The 13,581-nt window shown below is 40.9% G+C and overlaps 2 protein-coding genes across 2 annotated transcripts in view; one reads left to right on the forward strand and one right to left on the reverse strand.

Annotated features, from left to right (window-relative positions):
* The window catches only part of FER1L6 (fer-1 like family member 6), a 66,314-nt gene that overhangs the window by 49,639 nt on the left and 3,094 nt on the right, over positions 1 to 13,581 (forward strand). Inside the window, exons 34-40 of the mRNA XM_058833748.1 lie at positions 1,052 to 1,212; positions 4,036 to 4,178; positions 4,756 to 4,844; positions 6,753 to 6,851; positions 8,562 to 8,803; positions 9,125 to 9,288; positions 10,529 to 10,629. Of these exons, the coding sequence (XP_058689731.1) occupies positions 1,052 to 1,212; positions 4,036 to 4,178; positions 4,756 to 4,844; positions 6,753 to 6,851; positions 8,562 to 8,803; positions 9,125 to 9,288; positions 10,529 to 10,629 (999 nt within the window). The remainder of the gene's footprint in view (positions 1 to 1,051; positions 1,213 to 4,035; positions 4,179 to 4,755; positions 4,845 to 6,752; positions 6,852 to 8,561; positions 8,804 to 9,124; positions 9,289 to 10,528; positions 10,630 to 13,581) is intronic.
* TMEM65 (transmembrane protein 65) overlaps positions 1 to 13,581 on the reverse strand; it is a 154,515-nt gene that overhangs the window by 7,820 nt on the left and 133,114 nt on the right. The gene's annotated exons all lie outside the window — the stretch shown is intronic.

Here is a 13,581-nt window from a genome sequence, read left to right on the forward strand (position 1 = left end):
TGTCACAGAGGGTATTTTAATTAAAACTCACCAAAGAGCTTAGTGGTAGCTTTGGGTAGCTGCCAGCCTCAGCGGGAAGTGGCTATTTTTAAATTAACGGCACTGTTAGTTCAAGAAGTATTTTAGATAGTAAACAGCTGATGTTTACAACATACCTGCTTGATAAACTGCCTTTGGACAGGCATAAAGGGCAAATGGGAAAAATCTCTCAAAGAAATTGTGGCAGGGCTCTGTCTTTGCTGTGCTATTCAGCTGCAGCTGGAGTGATTGCAGCAAGGCTGGTGGCACTGGGGTGGCACTGGGGGAGCAGGAGCAGAGGCTGCTGACACGACCTCTGTAATAGGGTGAGCTGTGGGGCAGTGAGGCTGAGCTCCTGGTCCCTGCCAGACACCTGCACTATCAAGGACCTTCCACATAAAAATTAACTAATGCAGAGAAAGTAAATCTAAAATAACTCCACTGCCCTGGGGTGGGGCACTAACCTGGGAGATGTGTGTTTGAGGCTCCTCCATGATTGCTTCTCATTCTGTCTACAAACCATGGGTGGACAATGCCTAAAAGCAATCCAGGAACACAGACCAAACCCCAAAGCTTCCCTTGCCAGCTCAATCTCCAGTGTGAGATATTTCTTCATGTGCTTATTACAGGTCCCAGATAACCTGAGCTTGTCCTTTGCATCTGGGAGCTCCAGAATAATTCTCCTTGAATGGAGGCAGCACATGTAAACTCAAATCTTTTAGGTACAACAGGGAACAAGCTCTGTTCCTTTTCCTCATGGGAAGCATGCCCATGCCATTACTTTATCTAGGCAAGGCTGCCTCAGCTTCTCCTGTGTTTTAAGAGAAATGAGTGACTGATCTCCAAGGACCTGACCAGACAGAGGCAGTGTCTCAAGTAAGAAGCAGTGCTGGACAAAGGAGAAGTTTGACTGAGCAGATATCAGGGCCACTTACCACAAAATTAATCTCTGCATGGAAATTCCTGATCTGTCAGTGCACTATTCTGAAGGAAAACTTCACCCATTTTGCCTCACTGTGTTCCCTCCTTGCAGAGAAGGGTACAATGCATGGCGAGACTCAGCCAAGCCAAGTGAGATCCTCACTAAGCTGTGCAAGGACTACAGAATAAGTGGACCCTTCATGAGGCCAGGAGAGATACAAGTAGGAACAAAAATCTTCAAGGGACAGACAGTCTTCACAGAAGATGAGAACGGTAACAAAGCAGTTTAGCATCCTTCCTTTGCATTGTACCACTACCAGGAGCCTGCCAAGGTGCAGCTGGAGCCCTATTGTGCCATGAACTCTCAAGTCAGATTATTGGAGCCTGTGTCTGCTCTTAAACACTCATGTAACTCTGGCAATGAAGGCTGTGTCTGTATTAGCTTTTGCTGCTGCTTAATTGCAAAGAATCTGTAGAATGAAACAGTTGCTGCTGATGACTTGACATCCCCATGGTGGCTGTTGGGAAATACCTTGGACTAGCTCCTACCTGATCCCAAGGATGGGATGTCCAGGATTGGTTGGAGTGTGGGGGACACCTTGGAACATGTCTTCTGCCTTAGTGTTGGTCTGTGCATGCTCTGAAATCCTTCCCCACAGAATATCAAAGCATGAGAAGTTAGGAAGAGCCTTTCAAAAAATGTATTCTCTGTCTAAATTTGAACACTGGAATAGACAGACCCAAGAAGCAAGAAGTAGAAGGAAGGGAAATACTGTTTTGAAGGGATTTCCTCAAGGTCAGACAAATCTCTGACCACAGTTATATTCCAGGCCACTTACCAGCCATTCCTACCTTACCTACTTTCCTCTCTGTTGTTCTTTTCTTCTTCTTGGTTACTGCCAGTCTGATTCCCTTTCTGAAGCATCAACATAGCACTCTGTAAATCTGTGGAGTCCATGAATCCAGATGGCTGGACAGAACTTACTGCCAGAGCTTCCAGGTTAAAAAGAGGTCAAAACAACTGGGACCTTGAGTGTCCATATCACACTGGGGTGGAGTGGTACAGAGTCACCTGTCAAAGGTGCCCCTGCCAATGGCAGGGGGGGATGGACAAGATTGTCTTTGGACATTCCTTCCAACCCAAACCACTCTATGACTCACTTTTGTACTTAGAATAAGGAGAAGAGATGTGAGGATGGAACCTTTCAAGGGGAGTGGAAGGAGCTGGTCTCGGATACAGTAGTGGACACAGTGGAAGTGTAAGAAAACCTCCACTCCCTTATCAGCATTGGTTTGTCTTTGACCACATTCTTCTTGGCAACTACAAAACACAACTCACACCTTGAATGGAAGGCTGCCAAGGAAGCACTGTTGAAGGGAGAAGAGTTGATCCATTTTCGGTTTCTTGGCCTGAAAGAGATTTTTTACTCCAGTATTGCTGTTTGTTTTCCTCACTAGCAGATGACTGAATGTGGCTACCAGCAACAAGATGTCTCAATCAAAATTCTGGTTCACTAAAATGAGATTCAGACAAACCAGTGTCAGATAAGATGATGGAAATGAGAAGCAAGGAAATACAGAAGTAGATGACAAAGACCAAAGGACATATGTACACAAACTTTTCAATATTGTACAGAAATAGTTTATTGCATGCAGTCTTTATGTAATTTCTATCCAGACTGCTGTTCTGACAAGTACATATGGGTCCTTACTTCCTGCTGGATTTCTGTGGTGGCCATCATTTGCATCTGTAAAATTAACAAAGGCCACAGATTTGAGCTCTAGAGGCATACTGAAAAGGGAAAGCAGTTCCATTTCCACTGTACAGGTGGAGAAAATTTTAATTATCCATCCAGCTTTAACTTGCAAGGGAAGGAAAGATTTAACTTTGCTCTAGGAACAAAGAAGTTAGGATAGGATAAGAATAGTCCAGTTGGAACAGACCTACAACTGTAGGTCTAGTCCAACTGCCTGCCCACTACCCCCAGGTAGAACAGGACTACCTATAGCCAAAGGGAAGAAAAATGAATCTTCAAAGGTAAAAAAAATCTTTAGAAAGGTGATGCAGGATACAAGATATTGTAGCATAATCTGTGTCATTATTACTGAGGCTCCCTGACTGAATAGCAGGTAGAGACATTGATTTTAGCTGGCTAAAATTAGACGTTGGTGCACAAGAGTGAACCAAGATTCATAACCACAGGATTATCCTTCCTCACTCTCTGAGCCATTAGGGAGGGTTTAATACCTGCTGTTTAAATTACAAATGAGTCTTTTGCCAACGATCAGAAATTCAGACATAGAAACATGTGTAGGAGAAGTGATAACAATTTGTTGACACAAATAAATCTTAATCTTTTTCTCACTTAGGGACTTCTAATCTAGAAGATATCACTTGTCAAAAGTCTGAGCTCCTTCTATGTGGAGCCCACACATAAAGGGAGGAAAGAAGCTCAAGAGCTCAAAGGGCTTTGTCTTCTGTCTAACATCCACACTATTTTCAATATTACCACTGGTCCTTCCTTGAGGTGCCATTCTCTGGGATTCTCTGTGTATCCCTTTCAGTGGCCAAGGTGAGAGGGTCAGGAGGTGAAATGTTCTTGCTCATGGACTTTAACTCTCTTCAACTGAGCTGTGATTCAGTTCTCTAAGGCAGTCTTTGCTGCTACCATCACAAAGTAAAAGGAGGCATAGTTAGATCCGAGTGCCTATTTACTCTCAGCTCTGTCAAATCCAAGTCTCCTTGTCTTTCACAGGCTTAAAAAATTTTCAATTTTCTGTCAAAAGGATAGCTGATATGTTTTTTCCAACTTCCTGTTAAAAGCTGCTGCTATAGTAGTGGAATGATTTGCTGTATTTTACAGGAAAACTGCTGCCTGAGTGCAAATCTTCTAATTAATCCAGTGGGTCCCCTTATTTATGTAAATTAAAAGCATTTCAAGGCCCTTCTTTATTTAGCTGGAATATATAAAACCTTCCTCTTAACTCAAGCAATTTTTTAACAAGTACCTCTAATAAGTAATGAAACAAATTACCAAGGGGTTCAATATTATAGTTCAGCTCTCACTGTTCTTTTTGTTTTATTCTTTCCTATAGAGGAGCCAGTTGAATCATATGAACATCTCTCCTTAAAGGTTTTACGTGCTTGGGAAGAAATCCCTGGAGCTGGCTACAAACTGGTCCCAGAGCACATTGAGACTCGGCCTCTCTATCATAAGGATAAGCCAGGCATGGAACAGGTAAAGCAGCTCAGAGGTGGTGGTGATGGTAGACCCAGGAGAAGTTTTCATTTCCTCCAGTTATTGTGATTTCTATTTGTAACTGCAAGCTTACAGAGTCAGCACCCAGTGTTGTACCAAACGCAAGACTTTGTACAGCATCAACCTGGAAATTGTCACCCGTGTGTGTACACAGCCACTTACCCAAATACACAGTGATCACACAAGGTGCAACTGCAAATCTTCATTCTTTTAAATGCTTTATTTTATTAAGTTAACAAAACCTCTACTTGTATCTAAACCTTGTTTATCTTTTTTTTTTTCGTTCATCACATACTATTTTTGCATGGATTTTACCTTGAAGCTGACAGTGTTTGAGTCCTATTTCAATTTCAACAAATACCTAAAAGAGTGAAAGAATATATGCATGAGAAAGATACTGTATAGAAAGTTCCTAGATTAAATCATATTTACAGGATATTGAGATGGTTGGTGCTTGTAGAGGAAGCGCTGATTTTGGATGTCAGAACTACATTTAAAGCTTTTTAAAGCCTCTGTAAAATAGGGTTACAGAGATGTTTATCTCTTTGTTTTCAAGGGTCGTGTACAGATGTGGGTTGACATGTTTCCTAATGATATGCCTCTGCCTGGACCTCCTGTGGACATTTCACCAAGAAAACCCAAAGGGTAATACTCTGTGCTTTCCTCTCACCACAGTGTCAATAACTCTCCACAGACTGTGTCTTTCTTAAGTGTCTGAAAAGAAATAGAAAATGAATTACTAAAACAAACTTCTCCAGTCCTGAGGAAAGATTTCTTAGGTTCACATGACTTCAAGTCAAAGAGGATCTAGTTTGGTTTCCTCCATTAAAGAACTTAAAGAGCTGTTGGTGATTTTTCAGCAAGAGCTATCACACACCTCTTACAAAAATATCCTTTTTTATCATTTATCCCTTTATCCTTTATAAAAAAGAGATTGCAGGTGGCTAGAGGCAAGTAATTCTGATGTTATCATCTACTTGTTGAGCTTCAGGAATTAATTCTAGTTTCACTAGCTTTTTCACTGAGATAACTTACTCAACCCTGGTTGAGCTCTTTAATCTGCTGCAATAGCATTACATGTATTGGATTGGCAGCTATTTCAAGGATAAGATCAAGAAACACATAGAGCAGCAACAGATAGTAGAAATCTGTTTGAAGTAGCCTTCTCCCATTTCTTTATGCTGCTTTTCATGCAATACTGCACATAGTTGTTCAAGCTAATTGAATATTGTAAAGAAAACACAAAAATGAGAAACAGAATTCTCAGCCCACCCTGTATTTTAGCAATGCCTTTCCTGAGAATTTCATATCTGGAACATCATCAGGTACTATTTCTATATTATTTGATTTGGCAAACAAAGAAAGAATCCATGCAGCAATTACTTCTTTCAGACCAGAACTTAAAAAAAACCCCTTAAATAAATAAATATTAAACTTAAATAAAACCCCTTAACAACAAGTATTTTTCAATCTAAAAATATTTAAAACTAATCAAGTCCATAAAACCAAATTGTTGCTGCCAAATTTTGTAGTCTGCTATAGCAGGAGAATATACTGTTGAACATCAATTACAAGAAAAGAACCAGTGCACATAGACACAAGTTACACATCTTGCTGATGAATGCATCTTTGCTGCAGCAAAACAGGCTCCAGCCTCTATAAAACTTCAAACCCTTTGTGAAAACACCTCTTATTGATGATCTTTGATTGAACAAGGCTCAGGTGGGGCACTGCAGATTCAAGTTTCTCTAGCTATTTCAGAGGCTTGGTTTTCATGGAGCTCCTTAAGACCTCCATGATATAAAGTCTCTGGTAACTTCTGAGGCAAATTGTTTCACACCCTGAGGTTGAGGCTATTTCCAAAACAAAACGTGTCATATTAGGGAAATTGTATGTTGGTGTTAACAAACACTGTTTGTCTTTTTTGTGTATTTTGCAGTTTATACAATGATTCAAGGAATACCAAAATTTTTCAGTATTAAATGTTTCTGTCACCTGCAATATCTGTATTTCAGCCCAAGTTTTGAAAGCTTCAGGTGACCAGCATAAATGCTTGCATATAGGAGTGGAAAGGACAGAGAAATTTTAATTCCTTTTACTGTTGTTTCTAAAGATTATTTTACCTGCTTAAATGCAAATATCTCCAAGCAATTCTCTTCCCTTTTAATGCCCTAGATTGCACAAAATGTAATGTTAGCTCAGAGAGCTCTATTCTTTATTAGCAAGCTGGTCACTGTTTCGGACACTGCTCTGATGAAGTTTTTCATATCAACTTTGCCTCGTTCCACTGCAGTATTTTTGTGAAAAGAGTTGAAAATGAACAGGCATATAGAAAACAAGGAATTTTCCATCCCTCCAAAGCTGGCAGTGACCCTATTGCTATTATACTCCATGAGCTGACATCCCCACTCTATCACTAGAATCTTGTAAACAGAAGAGGCCTGAGACAGATGCACAAATACAATATTTCTCATTTTATAAAAGTATGATTTGATAGAGGATGGCATTAGTGCCTGACCAGAGCTTTACACACAATCCTTTTTTCTTTTTCAGATATGAACTGAGGGTAATAATCTGGAATACAGAGGATGTAATTCTAGAAGATGAAAATATCTTTACGGGGCAAAAATCAAGTGACATCTATGTAAAAGGGTAAGTTCTTCACACTTGTCTTCAAAATAACATGCAATATTTCAGAGGAAATCAGAGGAAAAAATTATGCTGTGAGAATATTTGATTAACTATTCAGTGACCTTGGCACTTTGCTCTAAATGCCTGCCAAAATTATTCACCCATATTGGATACTGCTCCCTTTTTTTCCTGTTTTATTTCCTCTGAAATTCAAGTAACTAAGATGACATTAATCGTTAGTTCCTACTCAGGCAGCAATGGCACACAAGCACCAAGCTCACAAGAAACAAGCACAGAGGGATCAGTTAAAGAACTTGAGCTGTAATAGCTTACATAGATGTAGAGAGGTTTGACAAAATCAGAGAAGACAGCATTATAACCACATCAAAAATAAGAAAGCAGGTGTTTGCCAGGCTGTTTCTACTGGAAATATTTTCTAGCCTCATGAGGGGAGTGTGTGTGGATGAATGATCATGGTCATGATGAGGAGAACATCACATTGGCGTTTTCTGCTCTTCATCTCCTTCCTTTCCTGAGATTGCAGCGAGTTATTTCTTAATTCCTTGCTGGCTTTGGAATACTGCTTTGCACTTTCTGCTTCTGAGCAGGATTTGGATGCGGGTACCAGGGAGGGCTTGGAGGAAATAATGGCCATAATGGTAGTCCAAAGTATCAAAAATCTCAGGTGCCAGACTTAGATTTCTTGCCATTTTTCCACTTCTAGAAAGTAAGTTTAATATGCCAATATGAATTGTGTGTTCAGAGCAATAGAATAGGAGCTTTGAGAACATGAATTTCAGGAATTAAATAAGGAGCCAGCCTTTGTGCTCAGCTGTGTGATGAGAACATCACCATCAGTGTCAGAGTGGTCTGACAGAGAAGCCAGGAGTGGGAAACGTTTTTCTTCTGTGCCTTAATGATGAAGACACAAATCTCATTATGTTCAAACAGTGCATGTGGCACTGTATCTGTCACTGGGCATGGATTTGCACTTGGAGCAGTGTCATGTTTCAGATTGTTACCATTTTTCACAATTCTTTTTTGAAATATTGGGGTTTCAGGGGAATAGCTGCTCTTTGGATACAGCACAAAACCACTAATCTTTATTCAAGGTGTGATAAATCATCTACAGAACTAAACCATACCTAACTGGGTCATTACCTCTCTTCAGGTGAGAAAATTATGTTTAAGAAAGCGTTGTCCTTTATACCACAACACATCCATTGTAGCAGAAACCAAGAAGAAATCACAAAAAAAGTCAAGAGAGACTTCTCCAGCCATACTAACACCAGGTTTATATCTGAAAACAAAAATTGCAAAAAAATTTAGGCTCTAATACTGAGCACTGATATCAGTCTTGAGACACTGTGGCAAAACATTGATACAGGGTGATTAGTGCAGGATAAACGACTGATGCTGTCACCACTGCCGGTCCAAAAGAGAGGTGACCTTGCCAATAGCAAACTGGTACTGGCCAAGTGGTACTTTGGGGTCTGATTGAAATAAAAAACATGTTCTCATTCTCAGCTTTTGATCGCCACTGGTCATTACGGCACCTGTGTCCCAAGGTCCCCAAGCCAGGGCTGTTGCTGCCTGTCACAGTCCCAAATACTGGGTGGTCTCTTACTGGTTAGGGAGGGATTAGTAAATGGTCAGGCCTGTAACCAAATAACAATTACAATTCAGGATCCCCTGGTGACAGTGATGCTTTCCACTGTGTGCTTGCTGTAGGTGGATAAAGGGCCTGGAAGAGGACAAACAGGAGACAGATGTACATTACAATTCCTTGACAGGAGAGGGCAACTTCAACTGGCGCTTTGTGTTCCCGTTCCACTATCTCCCAGCAGAGAGACAAATGGTGGTTACTAAAAGAGAAAACATATTTTCCTTAGAAAAGACAGAACGCAAAATACCTGCTGAGCTGGTGCTTCAGGTGTGGGATTTTGAAAGACTCTCTTCAGATGATTTCTTGGGTAAGTATGCAATGGATTTGCTTGAATTTCATCTGAGGTCTCACCAGACCTGTATTTTGCAGAGGTATGCACAAAGTGGTGTCTGAGCCCCAGCTTTTGCTTTTCTCTTTCTGAAGCACCACATTGCAAACATACACATTTCTTGTAAAGTCAATAATTAGAAATCAGATGAGAATTCTAGGGCAATACAAATGAATGACTGACAGTATAGAGAGATCCTCAGCTGCTAAATTCCTCCATGGATCTCACCTGGAAGCTGCTATTTGAATATCTTTGTGTCTGTCTGGTCCCTGAATGTTGTCACATTATTTCTTTCTCCAGGCACTCTTGAATTGGACCTGAATGGGTTTTCTCGAGCGGCAAAGACAGCCAAGAGCTGTGACCTAGGCACAGTTGTGGCAGCAAGTGAAGAAAACAAGATCTCCATATTTCAGCAGAAGCGCATCAGAGGCTGGTGGCCTTTCATCAAGGCTGGGGAGCTCACGGTAAGCAGCTCACTACCAATGAACAGCTTTTCTCTGGACTAATATGCTAATTTTGGATTTTCAACAACCACCACTGGCAATCCATAAGATTCCTCCAAATGCTTTAGTGGTTCTCCATATATTTGGTTCAGAAGAACCCAGGTAACTGAGCACTAAATTTCCTTTTCAGGTGTTCCTTTCCAGTTCCCTAGGGGGACACAGACCAAGAGCTCTCAGCTACTCATTTCCAGTAGTTTAGCCCTCTATAAACTCACCTGCTTTTTTAGTGATTTCTTCCCTTGTCTCTAGACTTTCGTTGATTCTCCAAGGGTGTTCCTAAAGCTCACCATTCCTTCACATTTCTGTCATTTTCCAGCAAAAATAATGTTTTAATAAAAATAAATATAAATAAAAAAAAATAAAAAGTGCCATCTTCAAGTTCATTGCCTTACTCAGCTTGAAGCTGATTGTGTACTTTCCATGGACTTAGTGAATGAACTCCACTTCCAAATCCCAGATTTATTTCCCTATTCTCAACTCTAGTACAATTGATTCCCTTTCTCCCAGTATAATTTGTTCTCTCCCTTGCTCCCACATTCATGACTTTTATTGGCATCCTCCTTTCAGCACAGTTCTGTGCTGAATCACAGCCAGTGGGCACAGATCAACACTTCAGATTAATACCACCCACAAAGGTATAGGGTAGGAAAATCACAAATACATGTAAAGTCATTTGTCTGGTTTTCATCCATCACAGATTCTATAAAGCTGATTTGATTTATCCACTCTGAATTGTAACTGGAATTCTTAAATTCCATCTTCCTTTTGTGAGCTGAGACCCTACAGCTCAATGTCTCCAGCACTTGTGACTGGCTGAATTTCCCCTGGTGATGGATTACATCTGGTCCATGTCAGCAACACAGCTTCCAGCTCAAACATTCAGCTCTGCCAGGATGTGTGATAGATAGAAGACATGTCTTCTCAGATGAATTACATTATAATTTAAGAAGCAGAAAATATATTTATGGGTGTGGAAGAAAGTATCTGACCTCTCTTTCCTTCAGTCCTTGAGCATAAGTCAGCAATCTGTACCTGGGTTTTCCTTTGTGCTTTCTTTTCAACTGCAAAAACGATCTTATTTTCCTCAATCGATTTCCTTTGCACTCAATTGGTTCCATCATTTCTCCATAAGACAAATCCTGCTGTGAATTAGTGATAATAACCCAGGACTAGATGCTTATGTATTCTCTCTCTGATCCAGGGGAAGGTGGAAGCAGAGTTTCACTTGGTCACTGCAGAAGAAGCTGAGAAGAATCCAGTAGGCAAAGCTCGAAAGGAGCCTGAGCCCTTGGAAAAACCCAAGTGAGTAGGAGCATACTCATTAAACATGCTGGGGCAGGGGCACTCAGCAGCAGATGGGGAAGGGCGACCACCTGACCTCCTTGCAGGGCATCTCCTCACTCATCTCCTGGATTTTCTTCTCTTTCCTGCTGAAACCTTCAGCAGGCAATTTGTCCAGCTTGTGCATGGCCTGGTGGCTGACACTGCTGCTGGATTCCAGGAAAAAAAATTCCAGGTTTGCTGAAATGTCTTCCTCTAGAAGCCCAAATAAATTGCATTGCTGAGCATTTGTCCTCAGCTGGAATTCACACATGAGCTCATTTCATGGCTGACCTGGCATGTGATAACATCTTAAATCATCATTGCTTACACTTACAGTCAACATATCAGTTTGGTCACCTGTAAAGATCAGATGGATTATGTTTATTATATTAATAATAGAATCATTTAGGTTGGAAATTATCTTTAAAATCATTGAGACCAACCATTAACCCAGCACTTCCAAGTCCATCATTAACTCATGTTTCTAAGCATTACGTCTTTTAAATACCTCCAGGAATGGTGACTCCACCACTTCCCTGGGAAGCCTGTTCCAATGCTTGACAGCTCTTTTGGTTAGTAAATTTTTCACCAATACATGGTCTAAACCCTCCTTGGAGCAACTTGAGGTTATTTCCTCTCATCCTGTCATTTGGTACTTGGGAGAAGAGACCAATTCTCACCTGGCTGCAGCCTCCTTTCAGGTGGTTGTAAAGAGTAATAAGGTCTCCTCTGAAGCCTTCTTTTCTCCAGGATGAACAACTCTAGTTCCCTCAGCTGCTTCCCACAAGACTCATGCTCCAGACCTTTCACCAGCATCATTGCCCTTCCTTAGACACACGAAGGATGTGACTTCTAATTTTATTGTACTTCATACTCAAAGAATGAAGACACTTATTTTTCATCATAGGACTTTTTAATTAGGACATTTAAGTGTTTTAATAAAGGCAAATGATCTAGAAAGAGCAGTTTATCTTTCAGTATTTGCCACATTAAAAATGTATCAGCTGAGTTTTTTGCATTTAGAAAAAAAGTACTTTTAATCTATTTTGGCTCAAGTGCTTTGTTCTGCTAGAACACTTGAGTGGCTTTTTATGAGCTGGACAAAAAAAAAAAAAAAAAAAAGAGTGAGAGAAATCGATGTTATGTTTTCTACTACCAAAGCTTCTAAAATTCAGTTGCTACTCATAATGGTAATCATTACACATTCTGTTTAATTTTGTTCATTTGAGATACACCTCAGGATAAACACGAGAAAGGAGGAAGGAGCCTAAAGGAATTATCAGATCAGAGGTATCAGAGCATTGTTTAAAACTATGAACTTGGAAAGACTTGAATCAATCACTTCACTCAGCACTTTTACCCAAAGGCAGGATGAGCTTTGCCTGACAGGTGTCTGCTTGGAGGATTCACAGTAATTGAAACTAAAGCACCTCTTTCAGAGGAGAAAGGACTGGGATAGCTCTGAAATACATATGGTGGAAAGCAATCAGCCCAGGGAGTTTTAAGGAGTGTCAAGTGTAATAGAAGGATTACATGTCCAGAAGGTTGTCAAGAGGATGCACAAGGCACTGTCTCATTTTCCTCTCATTTTTGAGACCCAGCCCATGCACCCATGGCTGCCTAGGGCTCCCTGTGTTTTGAGCTCAAGGAAATTTTATCTGCAAATGTGCTGCTGGGAAAGTAAGTTGTTACCAGCCTGGTGGCCTCTTTTCTGCTGCACAGCCTGGAGGTGTTTTGACCCAGAAGCCTCAAAACCAGAGTCTGCAGAGTCTTCCTTCAGATCTTGCACTGAGTAATCAGTGGTTTTTGTGGTGTGAATACACAGCCAACATATGGCTCAACACAATTCTACTCTCAATTGACATATATGCCTCAATTAAATCAAAAGTAGAGTGGGAATAGTGTCATTTGGCACTACCCATCTCAGAAGCAAAACATTCAGGCTCCTTTTGTATCTGCTCATGGTGGGAGAGTCATCCCATTTACCTAGCACACATATGCTAAGACATGAGCTGGGCAAAGAGATGACTTGGCCTCCTTAAGGTCCTTCCTCTCCCCATGCAGACAGCCCATGAAGGACCAGACTGAGCACCTAGGCTTTAAAGTTAGGCAGAATGAATCCTAAGGTTGCAAAGCAATATTAGAATGCAAATAGAAAAAATTATTTTAGCTAGACACTCACTCACTGGAAAGAAAATAAACGAACAGTTGAAGACATAGCATGCCTCAGTTTCATTGAAGTTTAAAGATTTTAAGGTCTGCCAGCTCAGTGCCACCAGGTGATGCAATATGTGGTTCATACATGCAGAGTACTCACAATCAGCTGGGACATAAAAAATAATTTATTTGACTCTTCAAGTGAGTTCTCTTCAGGATGGAGTGGATCTCAAGGATCTCTTTTCTCAGGACCTCCAGATCTCTATGCCAGTACTGTAGATTCACTCTAGGTTTTTTGCTCATCATGTAGTATTTGTCCTAGTTTAGGGCAAATTAGGGAGGAAAACTCCAAATGGGGATTTCCCCAGGGAACTGCCCCTCCCCACCAACTGGTCCGGGAAAGGGAAAAAAAAAAAATTATTTGGAGAGAAGTGGAAAAAGCTGTTTATTTAACAGAAAATTGAATAATATTAAATAATAAAACCTCTTGCTGTTCGATGGGATGGCAAGTCTAGGAAGAAAAGTCCTTTTCATGTGGTGAACGGCTCGCTCAGTTTCTTATCAGTCCCTCTGGCGCTGGAAAGTGCCGAGGCCCAGGCCCCGGTGGGCCACAGGCGTGAGCTCCCGGGGTTTGGCTGGGTGTTCAGTCCAGAGCAGGCTTGCACAGATCCAAGAAAAAGGAAATAAAACAAAGGTCCAGGGAACTCCTCTGCCTCAGCTAGCTAAAACTAACTAAAAGCCAGAGAGAAGCTCTGTCCCGCTGTCTGTCCGTGC

Source organism: Poecile atricapillus, chromosome 2, assembly GCF_030490865.1.
Source record: "Poecile atricapillus isolate bPoeAtr1 chromosome 2, bPoeAtr1.hap1, whole genome shotgun sequence".
Classification (NCBI taxonomy): domain Eukaryota; kingdom Metazoa; phylum Chordata; class Aves; order Passeriformes; family Paridae; genus Poecile; species Poecile atricapillus.